We start from the raw sequence: 18,909 nt of genomic DNA on the forward strand, positions 1-18,909 counted from the left end.
AGTGGTTGGGAAAAGAGAGGGCATAACTGTTTCTTAACCACAAGGGCCCAGAAATGACAAACAGCATTTTCTCTACTGTATCACTGATGAAAATGAAGCCATCTAGATAAAATGGGGCCGGGGGGGGGGGGGGGGCGGGGGAGAAGGCTGGGAAATGTAGTCCCTAGCTGGACAGGCACCAACCACAACTCCGAAGGATGGAAAATGCGGGGATTAGGGTTTGTAACTAGCTGTCTCCATCACAAACTATATTCCCCTTGGGTTTTGTTTTGTTTTTTTCCATCAGCATGTTATTTATGTTTATATTAACTGCGTAAGGTTGTTATATACCATCTATTATTTACGATTTTTTTTAAAGCAAGTGAACACTTTTTCCAATAAAATCTTAAGAGGAACCCCAGTATATACAAAAATTCTATGAAGTCCTTTAGGATTGAAACAAGTGTGCTGTGTGGTGGGGAGAGGAACAGAATGCTAACAACTCAGCTTTCCCCTTCAAAGAGATAACAGCCTTAGGGTACTTTTGTGAGGAACATACAACCACAATGTGAAAAACCAATGCCATGAAATTCATCATGTACAGTCTATAAAATCATAGAATTCTTCATTTCAAGCGTAATTCAGTAACTGTTTATTTTAATTCACTTGAAATTTAAATCCTTACCAATTACTCTTTACTTTGAGTAACTACAATCTCTCTTTGACACCATAATTTGTGAAGCTATTAAGGGAATTTATTATAATAAGGAAGTTGACTCATTCTTTTCCTTGTCTGCTTCTTCCTCTTAAGTCAAGTTGAAGATATTTTGATTTTCAATTTCCTTTAGAAAACTTGAAGATATTAAGCTATTCAATCACTTTATACACACCATTGCTGCAAACACATAAATGTTCTTTCACTTGATTTTTTTTTTTTTTGCTTCAAAAGAATGATTTCTTTTTAGGATTCCAACTTTATTAAGAACATCATCTTTAGAGTTGACATATGGTGGCACTATTCTTAAATGATATAAAGAAATAACTCACTAAAATTTCCCAGGGATAGGTCTTGTCATAGAAAAGAGAATGTTGACCCTAATAAAGACTATTACTGTGAGTTAAGAATCCAAGTGCTGGCAGCCTGGGTCACCATGGAAGCACAGGTTTGATTCCTGCCCCAGGAACTTCCATATGTCCAGGGTACGGCCATTTAAAAAAATAATAACAATAAAAAGAGGAGTTCCAGAGTTCCCATCATGGCTCAGTGGTTAACGAATCTGACTAGGAACCATGAGGTTGCAGGTTCGATCCCTGGCCTTGCTCAGTGGATTAAGGATCCGGTGTTGCCGTGAGCCGTGGTGTAGGTTGCAGACGAGGTTCGGATCCCATATTGCTGTGGCTCTGATGTAGGCCAGTGGCTACAGCTCCGGTTAGACCCCTAGCCTGGGAACCTCCATATGCCTCGGGAGCGACCCTAGAAAACGGCAAAAAGACAGAAAAAAAAAAGAGGAGTTTCCATCGTGGCTCAGCGGAAATGAATCTGACTAGCATCCATGAGGAGGCAGGTTTGATCCCTAGCCTTGCTCAGTGGGTTAAGGATCCAGTGTTGCCGTGAGCTGTGCTGTAGGTTGCAGACGAGGCTCGGATCCAGCGTTGCTGTAGCCTGAGAACCTCCATATGCCTTGGGCGTGGGCCTAAAAAGACAAAAAGAGAGGTGTTGAAGCCTTTCAGGAGTTGATGTGGTGATTCACTATTTATTTATTTTAGGGCCCACCTGCAGCATATGGAAGTCCTGGGCTTAGGGGTCGAATTGGAGCTACAGCTGCCAACCACAGCCACAGCCACAGCAATGCAGGATCCGAGCAGCAGGTGTGACCTACAACACAGCTTGCAGCAACACGCCAGATCCTTAACCCACTGAGTGAGGCCAGGGATCGAACCCACATCCTCATGGTTACTAGTCAGGTTCTTAACTTGCTGAGCCACAATGGGAACTCCACGATTTACTATTGTGTGATTGCACGAAGTAATTAACCAACTACTATTTATTGAGCACCTGCTGTGTTCAAAGCAGTCTGAGATAGATGACATAAGAAACGTTTAATTACTGGGAAAGACAAAACAATAATACATTACACACAAATAGCCCTTTAGTTGAATAAACAAAAGAGTTATTCTGAAAAGAAAACAAGTCGTTTGTAAGAAATGCACAGTGGCATATGTATATTAGCCAATATAAGGGGATATGTTTATAAATTCATTCTGTAATTCACTTTTTCATCAAATGTTTATGAAGTGACTACTAAAAGCCAAGGACTGTGCCAGGCACTGCGAAGCAGTAGATATAAACACAGACCCTGCTGCCTTCATGGGAGTCACTGTGAGTTTAAGCTCGGGTTAGATCAGGAGTATCAGTATCACCAGAGAATCTGTCAGAATATTCTCAAGCTCTGTCTTTAAAAGTGGGATCTAGCAAGCTGTGTGGTAAGCCCTTCAGGTGATTTTGGTACAGCGTAAAGTTTGAGAACTACTAGTTTAGAGGAAGAAAAATTCCACTATGGTTACAGTTTCATGGAAGAGGAATAAATTGAATTAAATTTAGTGAGGAAGGGGGACCTTACATGTCTGAAGTAAGGTCCTAGAGTGACAACCCTCTAGGTGCAGTAGTGAACTAAATTCCCAGCTGTGGGAGAATTCCCGACAGCTCCCCACCAGTTAAATCAGGGACAGCATCCTAACAATGTTTCCTCTTCAGCATCATCTCAGCTCTCCTCCTTGCCTTAGTTCCTTAGTTTAGGGCCTCATCAGTCTTAACTCTCTTCCCCACATCCATTCCCACCCACATCCTTGAACCCCCCCTGTACATGCTGCAACGGTGATCTTTATAAACCACCAATCTGGTATCATTCTTCTGGTAACCAGTCTTTCATGGTTACCCTTGCCCACACTCTACAGTCAAATGATGTCAGGAGTCAGGCAGGTAACTTGAATGTACCAAGTGACTTGGTTCGAGACAAAAGAGGGTAGCAGGTGAAGGGAATGAGAGAATTGATCATGTCCTTCCCAGAAGAATTTAGATGCAACAGAAGAACGTTTGCAGTTCATGTTAGACTAGGGCTGCCCACTATCATCTCTGACCTACAGCATCAAATCCAAAATCTCTGGCATAGCACCCAAGATTTTTTCTGGTCGGCCCCTGCTTCACTCTCACGCTTTTATTGTTGCTTTGTCTCACACCTTAAATCCAACATTGGCCACACTGAATTGTTACTAGCCATTTGTGGAACTCCAGGTCTTTGTTCTACAATGCCTGTCAAGCTGCCCTTTCCCACCAAATTTACCAGACAAACATTTACTCATTTTCAAGACACAGTTCAAAGTTCACTTTTTGAAAGTCTCTCCTGACTTTGGAAGGTAGTATTTGACCCAGTTGTCTCCCTTGCATTATTATCCAAAAAAACCCCATTGTTTTATTCTTCTATTGTAGCACCTGTTTCAGTAGTTTGCACATATTTGTCTCCGAGAATTCTACTAGACTGGGAACTATATTTGGAAAGATAAGTTTTGAATCAGATTCCAAAAACTTAAGTAAACTTAAGTCAGGGAATTACCTGGCTCAGAAGGTGGCTCAGAAGGTTAGTGTTTCAGCATTGTCACCAGTGTGGGGCAGGTTCCATCACTGGCCTGGGAACTTCTGCATGTCTTGAGCACCACCGAAGAGGAAACAAAACAAAACAAAACAAGGAGTTCCCGTCGTGGCGCAGTGGTTAACGAATCCGACTAGGAACCATGAGGTTGCGGGTTCGGTCCCTGCCTTTGCTCAGTGGGTTAACGATCCGGCGTTGCCATGAGCTGTGGTGTAGGCTGCAGACGCGGCTCGGATCCCGCGTTGCTGTGGCTCTGGCGTAGGCCGGTGGCTACAGCTCCAATTGGACCCCTAGCCTGGGAACCTCCATATGCCGCGGGAGCGGCCCAAGAAATAGCAACAACAACAACAACAAAAGACAAAAAAACAAAACAAAAGTCTGATCAAGAGGCTTTTTGTTTGTTTGTTTTAGGGCAACACCCCAGCATTCAGAAGTTCTCAGGCTAGGGGTGAAATTGGAGCTGTAGCTGCTGGCCACAGCTACAGCCACAGCCACAGCCACGAGGGATTTGAGCCTTGTTGTAACCTACACCATAGCTCTTGACAACGCTGAATCCTTAACCCACTGAGGGAGGCCAGGGCTTGAACCCAAGTCCTCAGAGATACTAGTCAGATTCGTTTCTGAGGTGCCACAACAGGGACTCCAAGAGGCTGTGTTGAGTAGAGCCCATTTGACGATTTTGGTCCAAGAAAATACCACGGTATTTTAAGAAAGGAATATGATACTAAATCATATAGAGCTATTAGAATATCATAAAACTTTTCACCTCTTTCCAGACCAAAGCAAAGATTATAGGTAAAAATAAAAATGAAATGACTTTTTTGGTGGCTTTAATTTTCTGCAATATTTTAATTGACTTGTCACTTCTTTTTTTTTTGCTATTTCTTTGGGCAGCTCCCGCAGCATATGGAGGTTCCCAGGCTAGGGGTCCAATTGGAGCTGTAGCCACCGGCCTACGCCAGAGCCACAGCAACACGGGATCCGAGCCGCGTCTGCAACCTACACCACAGCTCACGGCAACGCCGGATCGTTAACCCACTGAGCAAGGGCAGGGACCGAACCCGCAACCTCATGGTTCCTAGTCGGATTCGTTAACCACTGCGCCACGACGGGAACTCCTGAATTGTCACTTCTTATCCGAGATAATTTTGTGATGTTACAAAAGAAAAAAGAACAGCATGTTAAAACTGTTAAAACTGTTTCGATATAAGCTTGGCTTAAAAGAAAACACTGTAGGTCTTTTCACACCATGATTTTAAAATATTGTATAGCAACAAAGAGAGGAGAGAGCAAGTCTGGGTTCTGATCCTTAAGTTTTAATTGTACTTTCCTTTTAAAGTAACTCTGTTGTCACTGAATGAAGGCCAGGCTAAGAGGTGACTGAAGAGGCCTTGGATTAAAGATGACTCAAGTCTTCTTTTAACCATTTTAGAAAAAGTCTATTTCCATATATACTTAAATTCTGTATTAACCAGGAAAAGCTAAGCTCCCAAATTCTTTAGAGCTGGGAAAGAATGCAAAACACTGTACATAGAAACAATTGCTTCAAAAGACATTTCTTAGAAAGAAACAAATATGCTGGGAGGTTTAGGTGTAGATTACAGGGTCAACCCTTTAGACCATATGGAAAAATGACACAAGACTCACACCTGGGACAGCATGTGAGCAACAAACTGTCATCTAAATAAATATTACATTGCTGATTTCTTGCTTCTTTATATTTTCATGGTTTTTTTCCCCTTACTAGAGTCAGTCAACTCTGAACAAATGAAAGTTATTAAAGTTTTCAGAAACAAACCAATGTCTCCATTCTTGTCAGACATTGGGTGTGGTATTTTGAGCACTGCCCCACATCTGAAAATAATTTTTTAAATGTAAAAGTAACTTTATGATTACAAAAGCATTATTTGTATACTGCAGAAGAGAATAAATAAAGCTAAGCAAAAATAAGAAAAACATCACGAACCTTGTACATGCTTGCAGACCTTCCCCCCAGTCGCTTTTTTTTGTTGTTGTTGTTGTTGTTGTCTTTTCTTGGGCCGCTCTCGCGGCATATGGAGGTTCCCAGGCTAGGGGTCTAATTGGAGCTGTAGCCACCGGCCTACGCCAGAGCCATAGCAACGCTGGATCCGAGCCGCGTCTGCAGCCTACACCACAGCTCATGGCAACGCCGGATCGTTAACCCACTGAGCAAGGCCAGGGACCGAACCTGCAACCTCATGGTTCCTAGTTGGATTCGTTAACCACTGCACCACGACGGGAACTCCCCAAAATAAGAAAAACATCATGATCCTTGTACATGCTTGCAGACCCCCCCCAAAATCGCTTTTTTTTGAAAATGGAAAAATACAAGTTACGACTTGTAACTCCTAACAGTTTCCATATTAATAAATATTCACTTATAAAATTATTTTAAATGGATGCACAGTATTTCGATGTACCGCAAAGTACACAACCGATTTCCTAATGATGGGTATCTTGGTTAGTTCTACTTTCCTACTATAAACAGCTTTGGAAGATACAGCAATAACTCTAAGGATACAATAACTTCTTTCTTCTTCCCTGGAATTCCAAGAGACTATGATGGCGTCCCTTTTCCCACAACGGCGGAATATGTGGACATGATTGTTAGGAAAAAAAAAAAAAATTCCCTTTTTGATAGTAGGCTATTTCCCCGCACTGTGCGCACGTTCTAGCTAGTCCTCCACCCGCTGGGGCTGCGCGACAGACTTTTCAGCCCTGGAAGCCCAGGGGTTAGGCCTCCTCCACTGTCTGACCTCCGCCAAGGTGACGCAGAGGAAGGGAACCCGGCCCACTACGAGGACGTCAGGCGTGCGTGTGTGCGTGCGCGTCCCCTCGCGGGACGTGTGTGTGCGCGCGCGCCCCCCGCGGGCCTGCGCGTGCGTCGAGAACCGCGGCTACGCGGGCGGCGGGAGACGAGGTTCAGGTACCCACTGCTCGCTGCTCTCTTCTTCCCTCCCTGCATCGCCTGATCGGGTCGGGGTTGCTGGGGGAGAGGAGCATGGAGGACGTGGGTCTGGTTTCTTCTCCTCTTGCCATGCTTTCTCGGGTGCCGAGGGCGGTGCGTGGAGTCGGCCACACATCCCCCCGCCCCCTCCCGCGCCTCCCCCCGTCCGGCACCCCCCCTCCCGCCCCCCCCCCGCGCCTCCCCCCCTCCGACCGCCTTTGACCTTACCTCCATGTTGAAGATCAAAAAAAGTCCACTCCCTACCCCAAAGAATAGGCCCTGAAATGTGTTTTGTGCCACCCACTCCAGAAATACTGCTTATAATAAGGCCTCGGCGATCCTGAAAAAGGATGCTTCCTGCAGCCTGTACCAGGCTAGCAGTGCATACATTCTCATTCTGTAGTTCTGTTGTGTTGAATCAAAAGAATCATCTTTTCACCTCTTTATCTTGGAATGTCTGAGGGTACTTAGAGTCAAAAACGAGTGCATTCCAAACAGGCAGTTTGATGACAAGTATAAATTAAAATCACGTAACCTTATTTTACCTGTACTCCTTAGCAGCTCACATGGAGCACCTGAAAAAACACCTCAGATATTGTTTCATAGGCTTTTAAGCTGTTTAAACAACAGTGAGAACCTGCCAAGCATAGTGTTGTGATTTTTTACAGGAAATTTGCCGATATCTAAATCTCAACCATGCTGTCAAACTGCTTGCAAAATTTCCTGAAAATGGCAAACCCTCGTCTAATATATACAAGATTGTACCAGCGAGTAATTAGTGAAAGGAAGTTTTTTGGAACTGTACCAACATCCAGATCGCGCAGGCGTGTTGTCATTACAGGCATTGGCTTAGTAACTCCTCTTGGTGTTGGAACTCAACTGGTATGGGATCGTCTTATCCAGGGAGAGAGTGGAATCGTTTCGCTGGTTGGTGAAGAGTATAAGAGTATTCCTTGCAGTGTGGCTGCTTATGTGCCAAGAGGTTGTGATGAAGGTCAATTCAATGAACAAAACTTTGTGCCCAAATCAGACATCAAGTCCATGTCTTCTCCCACCATTATGGCCATTGGGGCTGCAGAGTTAGCCATGAAAGACTCCTGCTGGCATCCTCAGTCAGAAGCTGATCAAGTGGCTACAGGTGTTGCAATTGGCATGGGAATGGTTCCTCTAGAAGTTATTTCTGAAACTGCTTTGATGTTTCAGATGAAAGGTTACAATAAAGTCAGCCCATTCTTTGTCCCTAAGATTCTGGTCAATATGGCAGCAGGCCAGGTCAGCATTCGATATAAACTCAAAGGCCCCAATCATGCAGTATCCACAGCCTGTACCACAGGAGCTCATGCAGTGGGAGACTCTTTTAGATTTATAGCCCATGGCGATGCTGATGTGATGGTGGCTGGAGGTACAGATTCTTGCATTAGCCCCTTATCACTTGCGGGGTTTTCCAGAGCCCGGGCTCTGAGCGCAAACTCTGATCCTGCGTTGGCATGTCGACCGTTTCATCCAAAGAGAGATGGTTTTGTCATGGGAGAAGGTGCAGCTGTGCTGGTGCTAGAAGAACGTGAGCATGCTGTTAAGAGAGGGGCACGGATCTATGCAGAAATTTTGGGCTACGGACTCTCAGGTGATGCTGGTCACATAACTGCCCCTGATCCTGGAGGAGAAGGTGCTTTAAGGTAAAGACTGATTATTTGGAGTATTTCTTGAGGAGTTCCCACTGTGGCTCAGTGGTTACAAACCCAACTAGTATCCAAGAGAATGTGGGTTCAGTCTGTGGTCCCACTCAGTGGGTTAAGGATCCAGTGTTGCCATGAGCCGCGGTGTAGGTTGCAGACAACGCTTGGATCCTGAGTTGCTATGGCTGTGGTATAGGTCAGCAGCTACAGCTCCAATTTGACCCCTAGCCTGGGAATTTCCATGTGCCTCAAGTGCGGCCCTAAAAAACCAAAAATAAATAAATAAATAAATAAAAGTATTTCTTAAGATAAGGCTCTTCAGGAGATCCCGTCTTGGCTCAGTGGTTAATGAATCCAACTAGGAACCATGTGGTTCCCTGACCTCGCCCAGTGGGTTAGGGATCTGTGAGCTGTGCTATTAGTCACAGATGTGGCTTGGATCCCGTGTTGCCTGGCTCTGGTGTAGGTTGGTGGCTACAGCTCCGGTTAGACCCCTAGCCTGGGAACCTCCGCACGCCATGGGTGTGGTCCTAGAAAAGACAAAAAAAAAAAAAAAAGATAAGACTCTTCATTGGAGTCTTAATGTAGGGGAAATTGTAATATTTGGCTTTGGTGTATTGTATGTCTGTTGTGTTCCCATTTTAGACCAAACATGTTTTTTAATTCTTTGCTTTACCATGTTTGAAACATTTGAGTATCCATGCAAAAAATGTTTTTAGTTAAGGTCAGTGAAGTTGTGAAGAAGGCCATGTATGTCTTTGCCATCTTTTCAACCCTTCAGTTGTGCTCAACAGCTGTCGGCATGTTTCTTCCCGCAGCCCACCTCTTTGGCCCTTTATCAGACTTGGACAGTGAAGTTAAACCTTTGTTCCAGATGCATCTGGTCTCTGCTCCAGGGTTCTGCTGTTATTAAATTTGCTCTTCCCAGAGTTCCCTGGTAGCCAAGCAGTTTAAGGATCCAGCATTGCCACTCCTGTGGCTCTTGGTGGCTGCTGTGGCATGGGTTTGATCCCTGGACTGAGAGCTTCTCCATACCACGGGCATGCCAAAATAAATAAATAAGTAAGTAAGTAAGTAAAAATGCAGATGCTAACTCCATCTATAGGTATAGGTTGGGGCCTGAAAGTCTGCACCCACAGCTGTATATGGGAGTTCTTAGGCTAGGGAACCAATTGGAGCTGCAGCTGCCAGCCGACGCCACAGCCACAGCAACCAGGATCTGAACTGCACCTATGACCTATACCACAGCTCACGGCAACACCTGGATCCTTAACCCACTGAGTGAGGCCAGGGATCAAACCCTCATCTTCACGGATACTAGTCAGGTATGTTACCACTTAGCCGCAATGGGAACTCCAAGTCTGCATTTCTAACAAGCTCCTAGGTTTTGCTGATGCTGCTCATCTTAGGACTACACATTGAAAAGCAAGTTACTTTTATTGTAAGAGAGAGTGAGTAAAGTTAAACAAAACAAAACAAAGCCCAAAACAAAAGCAAAAAACCCCTCTGGTAATATGTTAGTATGTTAGTAAATAGTTTAGCCTGCTTAGATCATCTTATGTTTTAACCAGTTAAATTAGCCAGAAGTTGGTGAATCTTTTCTGCAAAGGAACAAATAATAAATATTTTCAGCTTTGTGGGCCACTGGGTCTCTGTGACAGCTACTCATTCACAAGCTCTGCTTTTTAAGTGAGAGTAGCCTTAGACAGTATATAAATGAATGGATGTGTTCCAGTGAAACCACATTTGACCCCTGAGTAACACAGGTGTGAACTGGACGGATTTTTTCCTAACCACATGCTGTAGGACTATAGGAGCCAACGTTGGCTGAATCCATGGATGTGGAATTGGGGATGCGGAAGGCTGACTGTAAAGTTAGAGGAGAATTTTCCACCCTGTGGAGGGTCAGCACCCCTAACCCCCATATTGTTCTTGGCTGAATATAGTTACAAAAACAGGCACCTGGCCAGGGTCATAATTCACTAACCCCCTAATTATACTTTTGAGTTTTAGTGAGTAGTTGCTTGAAATGTCAAACATAGTGGCCAGCTAGAGGAGGAAGTTGTTCTGCTTATGTGAGGCCTTTTAGCACACTTCAAATTATGCTCTGAGCTGCCTCTTAAGGAAATATATGCAGCCCAGAGATCAAGAATGAAAAAAGATGTTAATACCCATGAGATTTTCAAAGATTTTCCAGAGAAATGTTTTATTTTGGGATTTGTTTGTTTTTTGGTTTGGCTTTGTACTTCATTTGTTTAGAGTTCTATAGCCTGAATTAGAGGATTTTGAAAGCTCATTTGAAGCATTACAGTAATGGTACAGATATTTTTAAAATTTGGGGGAAATATGCCAAGTATTACATTTAAACATGAAAGAAAAAATAAAACATTGTTATAATAAATTGTTTCTCCACAGTTTACACACACACACACACCACTGGTAAGAAATTACTTGAAGAAAATTTTTTTTAAGTTTTATCGAAGTGTAGTTAATTTACAAGCTTGTGATGATTTCTGCTGTACAACAAAATGACCCAGTCATGCATATGCACATATCCATTCTCTCATCAGAGTCTTTTTTTTTTTTTTTTTCACTTTTTAGGGCCGCACCTGCAGCATATGGAAATTCCCAGGCTAAGAGTCGAATTGGAGCTGCAGCTGCCAGCCTATACCACAGCCACAGCAATGCCAGATCCGAGCCACTTCTGCTGCCTATACCACAGCTCGCAGCTACACCGGATCCTTACCCCACTGAGCGAGGCCAGAGATCAAACCCATGTTCCTCATGGATACTAGTTGGCTTCATTACCGCTGAGTCACAAGGGAAACTCTGTCTCTTCAGATTCTTTTCCCATATAGATTATCGCAGAATACTGAGTAGAGTTCTCTGTGCTGTATTGCAGGTTCCTGTTGGCCAATCATTTAGAAAAATTATTCTGGGCTTGAGTCTATGTTGCTTTTTCCTCAAGGAAGAAAGGACAATTCAAATAAAATAGAAATATATATTATTTTTGCCTTTTCTTGGACCGCTCCCACGGCATATGGAGGTTCTCAGTCTAGGGGTCTAAACGGAGCCGTAGCTGCCGGCCTATGCCAGAATCACAGCAATGCAGGATCCAAGCCACGTCTGCGACCTACACCACAGCTCACGGCAATGCCAGGTCCTTAACCCACTGAGCAGGGGCAGGGCTCGAACCCTCATGGTTCCTAGTCAGATTTGTTAACCACTGCGCCACAACGGGAACTTTGAGAAGTATATTTTTTTAGAGACTAAAATCCATAGGCTTGTATGTTTATCTCATGGTGATGAATTGGTACGTGGCTTGGGGGTGAGCATTTGTTCCCATGCATCTAACTCATCTGGCAGGTGGGCAAAGATGTTCTTCTGTTATTAGAGCATAAAGGATTCTTCGCATCCAGTGTACTTGGGTATTTCTTTTACTTAAGCCATACAGATAATGAATTCCTTGTTAAAATTAAATGTAATCATGATGAATTCAATTTCTTATTTTATTAGGTGTATGGCCGCTGCTATAAAAGATGCAGGTGTACAACCTGAAGAGATATCCTATATCAACGCACATGCTACTTCCACACCGTTAGGAGACGCTGCAGAAAACAGAGCTATCAAACATCTTTTCAAAGACCACGCACATGCCCTTGCCATCTCATCCACCAAGGGGGCCACAGGACATCTGCTGGGAGCTGCAGGGGCTGCTGAAGCAGCCTTTACTGCCCTGGCTTGTTACTATCGAAAGCTGCCGCCTACTTTAAACCTGGATTGTACAGAACCACAATTTGATCTCAATTATGTTCCACTCAAGGCACAGGAATGGAAAACTGAGAAAAGATGTATTGGACTCACCAATTCCTTTGGTTTTGGTGGTACTAATGCAACACTTTGTATTGCTGGCATGTAGGACAAATCATTTGTAATTAAACACTGATTTTTTTAGTGCTATAAACTACACTAAGTAGAGAAATAATATGTTGATATAAATGCATGTTTTTGTGTATCGATATCCAGGTATGCTTTGTCTTTGTCAGGGTTTCTCAGTGGTGGCACTCTTGCTATCTCGGGCAGGATATTTCTTTGTTGAAGAAAGGAGGGCTGTCCTGTATATTGTAAGATGTTTAGCAGCATCCTAGTCTCTACCCCCACATAAGAAGCAAAGATCTATGAATGCTCTAGGTCCAATAGTTTATTACGACATTTCTCCTGCTCTCGTCCCTTCCACAAATATTTGGTGGGTAGCTCCTCTGTGCTGAGTACGCCAACTCCAGACTCACCTTTTCCATGCAATGTATCAAGAAGGAATACAAATACAGCCAGAAGTTTAGTATCATTAATAATAAACTTCCTTGAATATAGCAGTCATCCAGCAGTGATCTATTTACCCCTTGCCCAGATAGCTCTTTTCTTCATATTAATCTGCACTGTAATTCAGCAAAACAAAAGAATTTCTCTAAACTTACAAGCTATCAGTTCTCTGAAAGAAGGAAATGAAATTGCTGTGGCATTTCTTACTCCTTTTGTGTTTATGGTGATGCCAAGTGAGTAGCGGAGAGAAAAGTGGGATGTGGAACAGAAAGTGGTGATTCGAACCCTATCACCTTGCCCACCTCTTTGCTGCTGCTTTGGGAGATAGTTTTTGTGTGCTTCCATCATCCCACCACAAGTGCTGGTGGCGCTCCTCTACTTTTCCATCTCAGGGCTTTCTCTGAAGCTGAGTGTTCTCCATCTGGCCAGCATTGTTGGGAGCAGAAGTTCCTTAGAGGCGACCCTCAACCAGTGGGCTGGGAGCACTGGATAAGAGCACTGGATAAGAGCCTCAGCATCCTGTCAGAACAATTTCTAAGGTTGTGAACAGCTCTCAGGTTTCTGGTGAGATAGAGCTTCAGTCTGACAACATTAACTAGCACAATAACATCCTGTGGGAGTCCCCGATGTGGTTCGATAGGATGGGCGGTATCTCTGGAGTACTGGGACACAAGTTCAATCCCCAGCCCAGCACAGTGGGTTAAGGATCGGGTGTTGTTGCAGCTGCAGTGTGGGTTGTAACTGTGGCTCAAATCTGTTCCCTGGCCCTGAAACTCCATGTGCTGTGGGGCAGCCAAAAAAAGGAGGGAAAAAACAAAACAAAACAAAAAACAAACCCTTTACCAGCTTTTTTCCTGCTCCCAGATTTTTCATCCTCTCAGGAATCACCTCCCAAACAAACCAACTTGTTTCAGGTTCTGCTTTTTGGGGGATTCAAGACAGGAAGTTGTGTTGTAGGGGGGTTTATGTATCCAAGGGATAGAATGAGTAAATGGGTAAATGGAATGTGGGTATTTCTGCAGAAGTAAACTGCATTGCCCAAATTAATAGCCTACAGACATTGCCTGCCTGCTGAACTTTGTTATAGCACTTTATCCCTACATGGCTAAGACTCCAGCTATGTTCATTCAAGTTATAATCAGCTTTAATTCATATTTGCACACAGTTTGTTCATATTTCTCCAAATTACCTGTGGACTTGGTTTTGTACTGGCCACCAACAGTAAAGTGATATGTCAGGGCAGGTTTCCTAAAAGCAGCTGAGACCTTAAGGGTTAATAGGTCTCAGTCAAATTTAAGGGGAAGGAAGAGTATTCTAACTAGGAGGTTTAGTGTGGAAAGGCTGGGAAATTTAGGGAGAACATCAGTACTAAACATAAATGCATAAACCCTGAGATGGGAGTAGGAGCTAACGCCAGAAAATCTGGTGGAAATCAGGTTCCAAAGAAAACTTTTAAGTTCTTTTAAGGCAGTGAGATTAATGGGAAGCCATGTAAGGTTTGGGGTGTTATGATGGTTTTGTGATGTGTCAAGTTGGCTAGGCTGAATTACATTCCTCAGAATTCTCTTTACCATATGTTTTTAGTTTGAGCTGGCTGTGGGAGATTCTTGTAGGTTTGTGGGCTGGTTGTGAAGCAACAACCGTTTTGTAGCTCGTGGCTTTGCTGGCTGGCTTCCTGAGCTGAGGCAGAGACTGAGTCTGTGACTTCTTCACCTGCCCCTGGATGCTCCTTCTGTTTCCCTGGCTCCTGGCTCAGGTTTGTTTAGCTTCATGAGTGGCCCATCCTCTGTCCCATGCCACCAAGAGTAGAGGCAGCAAGAACTGACAGCTTTAGGTTCATTCCTGTTTTTGTGTTTTTCAGCTGGTTCTTAGAGCTTGACAGCCCTCTTCCCTTCTTTCTCTGCCCTGCAGACTTTAGTATCTAGCAGCAGAAGGTAGTAGGTTGACATGACAGCCTTACAGAGACTGTTGGGCCAGTTCTCATAAGTGTGCAGCACAAATCCCTACAAGCATCTATATCTAGATCTGGCTTAGAGGTTCTCTTTCCCTGACTGATACACAGAAAGAAGATAGCAGTTATCATGAGTAATATAATCACATTTCCTTTTAGAAACATCGCTCTGGCTGCAGAGCAAAGAACAGATTGGAGGGAAGCTGGATAACTATAAAAGAATTCAATAAGAATGGTATAGCAAAATCCAGGTAAGAAAAGATGATGGCCTGGGTGAAGCAGAATTTTTTTTTTTTTTTTGGCTGTGTCTGCAGCATGTGGAAGTTTCCGGGCCAGGGATTGAATCTTCACTGCAGCAGTGACAATGCTGACTCCTTAACCACTAGGCCATCAGGGAACTCCCTCCTTACCAATTGCATTAAAATGAACTCTCATCATATCTTTAATCATAGCCATTTTTAAATCTTCTTTGTCATTTGTAGACATTTGTCATGCTCTGCTGCTTTTGCAAAAAAATGTTCCTGTAAGAGTGCTTCGTCTTCAAGGAGATATGTGGAAAAGTATATGTTCTGATAACTAAGATCATACCACTAAATTGAATAAGAATTTGGAGTTCCCGTCATGGCTCAGCAAAAACGGATCTGACTAGTATGCATGAGAACGCCGGTTCAGTCCCTGGCCTTGCTCAGTGGATTAAGGATCCAGTGTTTCTGTGTTGGAAATTACAATAATTCTGGCTCAGGTCGTCAGTGTCAGAAAGTGAGATATGTGGGCAGGAGAAATCTCAACATGGCTCTTTACTTCTGCGGAAGGGTGCGGGCACTCCAAAAAGTGTGCACACTGAACAAAGGACCCTCCCCTATTTATCCCTAACGCAGGTGATGTACCTGTCCACTTCCCATTGGTCAGGTCAGGGCGCACACTCTTCCCAGTTGGCTAATTTGAAACAAATTGTTACTGGGAGAAGAGGGAAAGAGGAGGGGTGGGGGTCGCAGGAAGGCAGAAACAGGAGCAAAATGGAGTAACTGAGATTTCCTTTGATAGAAAAGACATTATGTTACTTTCCACAGCTGTGGTGTAGGTTACAGAAGTGGCTCTGATCCTGTGTTGCTGTGGCTGTGGCTTTAGGTGTAGTTGTAGCTCTGATTTGACCCCTAGCCTGGAAACTTCCATATGCCATGATTGTGGCCCTGAAAAAAAAAAAAAGAATTTATAGAACTCTAATGGAAAAACTGATGAGGATCACTACAGTGTTCTCTTCTCTCTCTCTTTTTTTTTTAATTGGAAACATTGGTGTTTCCTTTACATTTTGTTTTCCCAGACTTAAGAAAACCAATTTTCTTTTCTCTTAAAACTAGCTGCAATTTGCTAACATATACCATTGTGAATGAAGATGAAACATTTATCTTTTTCTCCCTACCTGATCTCTCCAGAATACAGAAAGTCCTAGAATGAATATTCTTATTTTCATGGCAATATAGTTATTTGCCTAACTTCAATAAAAATCTTTTCTTGTAAACAGTAATGAATTGCAACAGCCAGTGGGCTGAACTCAGCATTTGGCTGGTGATCAATCAATCCTGAGCCCTGGCTGTTAAGACTTTGCCCTGACAGTTGGGCTGTTCTTACTTTTTTGAGAGGAGAGGGGTGCACTTACAGCATGCGGAAGATCCCAGGCCAGGGACTGAACCTGTGCCACAGAAGTGACCTGAGCCACAGCAGTGACAACACCAGATCCTTAACCCACTGAGCCATCAGAGAACTCCAATGTGTCTTCTTTATTAGATCACATGGGGATTCAAGGGATCACTGTGAGTGATCAACCTGTAGCCTAGGAGATTTAGTAAGTCAGTGGTTTGGATCATGGGACTCTTGGTGGAAAAAGTTACTAACTTATTGGGGAATTATTATTATTATTATTGTCTTTTTGCCTTTTCTAGGGCTGCTTCCTGTGGCATATGGAGGTTCTCAGGCTAGGGGTCTCATCAGAGCTGTAGCCACTGGCCTATGCCAGAACCATAGCAACGTGGGATCTGAGCCGCGTCTGTGACCCACACCACAGCTCACAGCAACACTGGATCCTTAACCCACTGAGCAAGGCCAGAGATCAAACCCGCAACCTCATGGTTCCTAGTTGGATTCGTTAACCACTGAGCCATGATGGGAACTCTGGGAATCATTATTTTGACCTATATGTTTTCTTGTCTGTGCCTATATTGCTGTTGTGGCATCTGCCTCCAGTCTAGCCAGATGGCTGCCCAACAAGCCATCTCCATACCAGTGACACCCCTTGCTGACCTCTCAGGGCCCATTGTGGAAGGGGGGGTGGGGCATGTGAGATTGTAAGAGGCCAGTCAGGAGGCTGGATCGTTGGAAAAGGTCATCACAAGGATGTGAACTCTGGTTGACCCTTGAGCTGGCCTGGGGCAATCTGAGGTTCCTCATCCCCTCCCCTCTTCTTGAAATGTACCTTCCACTCACCATTCCCATAGTGGGAGCTGTTTGCAAGGATGCAGACTTGAGAGAGCAGTGTAGTGTTGAGACCATCTGACCTGAGCAAGGTCTCTGTATCAACTTTAAGAACTGGCAGGTGAGTGGGTAGATTTTGAATTGTAGTGATCAAGACGAGCCTCCTATGTAAGTTCCCTTGCTTATTACACCTGCCACCAACCCAGCTGGAGAGGGCTGCCTCTTTCTTTGGTCCCTCCTTTCCCTCTGTGTGTGGGGGCCAGTTTCAGCTCTCCCACCGCCCTGGGAAGCACCTGAATTTTTGAGCTGGCACTCAGAAGCTGTGTTGTAAAGGATTCCATGCCTGTGCACCTGCCAATAGTGGTGTGGCTGAGGCACTATGGCAGGAAAGGCAAACCTACCCCTAAAATTGGCATCTATTCCTATGAGGATGAACCACCAGTCCTTCCTCTGAGTTTGGCTGGTTAGTCCGAGGCAGCAGGGCCTGGTCTGAGCTAAGTAAGTGGAGGCAGCAGGAGCTGGATCCATCTTGGTCAGTACCACCCACATTGTTGGGCCTACAGGTGGCCTCCACCTCTGCCACTGTGACAACTTCCTTCACAGACTGTTCCTGTAAGTTCTGGGTGGCCAATGACAAAGACTAATAGTGTCAACTGACAGAGTCATTTTGTCTCCTTGGTTGTTCACGTGTTCTCTGGTGGGTGCAAATGTGTGATACAAAAGTCTAAACTCCATATATTCATCAGCATGCATCTACTCCAGACAGACTCATCTCTGATCTAGGAGTTTTCCTTCCAGACTTGACTAATAGCCAGACTTCTGGCCACTGTCCAGGTATATTTATGTATTCTCACTTCTTAGGCTACTTGATTATACAAAGTGGATAATCAGGTGCACTGTTTTCTGCTCTGCCCATCAGGAGCATTTTGCCTCATCAGGGTCTTTCAAATCTCCTCCTTGGAAGATAAACTGAGGCATATTAAACATTTTAAGAGTTTATTTGAGGAGTTCCCTGCTGGCTCAGGGGGGTTAAGGATCCAGCATTGTCACTGCTGTGGCTCTAGTTACAGTTGTGGCTCAGGTTCAATCCCTGGCCCTGGAATTTTGCATGCCACAGGCCTGACCAAAAAAAAAAAAAAAAAAGAGTTTATTTGAATTTTTTTGATTCCATCAACAAGAGCTCAGGGACAGACTTCCATAGAAAGGAAGCAAAGCAAAGGAAGGATGTTATTGATTGGCTATGTCTTAAAGCCTAGATGGCCCTTTGGGATTGGTTGTCCTTAGTTTCCATTTAATAATCTCGAAGTGTTTCAGGCTTAGAATATGGTTGGCTTACTTAGGCTGCCAGGATACTGGAGCCACTTCAGTCTAACAGTCTCCTGTTTGATTACCTTAACACCCTGAGTATGGTTTTAACACAGTTGTCATCTATTTTCACCTTGAACCACTGTAAGGAGAACGAAATCAGAGGATTTGGAAAATGGTTCTTTCAGTCCGCTTTCCCTTTTCTTTCTTTTCTTTTCTTTTTTGGCTGTGCCTGCCGTATACAAAATTTCCTGGGCCAAGGATCGAACCTGTGCCACAGCAGTGACAATGCTGGATCCTTAACCTAGGCCACCAGGGAACTCAATCTTCTGTATATTCTATCCCCTCCTAGAATATAAATTTGTCAGAGTAGCAGAGTTCCCACTGTGGCTCAGAAGGTTAAGACTTGACATTGTCTCTGTGAGGACGTAGGTTTGATTCCTGGCCTTTCCCAGTGGGTTACGGATTTGGCATTGCTGCAAACTGTGGCATAGGTCACAGATGTGGCTTGATGTGGTGTTGCTGCGGCAGCTGCATCTCAGATTTGACCCCTGGCCTGGGAACTTCCATATGTCACAGGTGCTGCTGTAAAAA

The 18,909-nt window shown here is 44.1% G+C and overlaps 2 protein-coding genes across 3 annotated transcripts in view; one reads left to right on the forward strand and one right to left on the reverse strand.

Moving 5' to 3' along the window:
• NGLY1 (N-glycanase 1) overlaps positions 1 to 5,680 on the reverse strand; it is a 68,488-nt gene extending 62,808 nt beyond the window's left edge. Inside the window, exon 1 of the mRNA XM_047769216.1 lies at positions 5,593 to 5,680. The gene's annotated coding sequence lies outside the window, so the exon portion shown is untranslated. The remainder of the gene's footprint in view (positions 1 to 5,592) is intronic.
• Positions 5,681 to 6,497: 817 nt separating this feature from the next.
• OXSM (3-oxoacyl-ACP synthase, mitochondrial) lies at positions 6,498 to 12,640 on the forward strand. 2 transcript variants are annotated; one of them, XM_047769230.1, is made up of 3 exons: positions 6,498 to 6,573; positions 8,043 to 8,270; positions 11,787 to 12,640. In XM_047769230.1, exons 2-3 carry the CDS (start codon positions 8,119 to 8,121, stop codon positions 12,187 to 12,189), a joined length of 555 nt encoding a protein of 184 aa, XP_047625186.1. In that variant the 5' UTR covers positions 6,498 to 6,573; positions 8,043 to 8,118; the 3' UTR covers positions 12,190 to 12,640. The 2 variants fall into 2 exon arrangements, with proteins under 2 accessions (XP_047625186.1, XP_047625180.1); XM_047769224.1 differs by having other exon boundaries at positions 6,511 to 6,573; positions 7,263 to 8,270.
• Positions 12,641 to 18,909: the final 6,269 nt, after the last annotated feature.

Source organism: Phacochoerus africanus, chromosome 1 (genome assembly GCF_016906955.1).
Source record: "Phacochoerus africanus isolate WHEZ1 chromosome 1, ROS_Pafr_v1, whole genome shotgun sequence".
In the NCBI taxonomy this organism is placed as follows: Eukaryota; Metazoa; Chordata; class Mammalia; order Artiodactyla; family Suidae; genus Phacochoerus; species Phacochoerus africanus.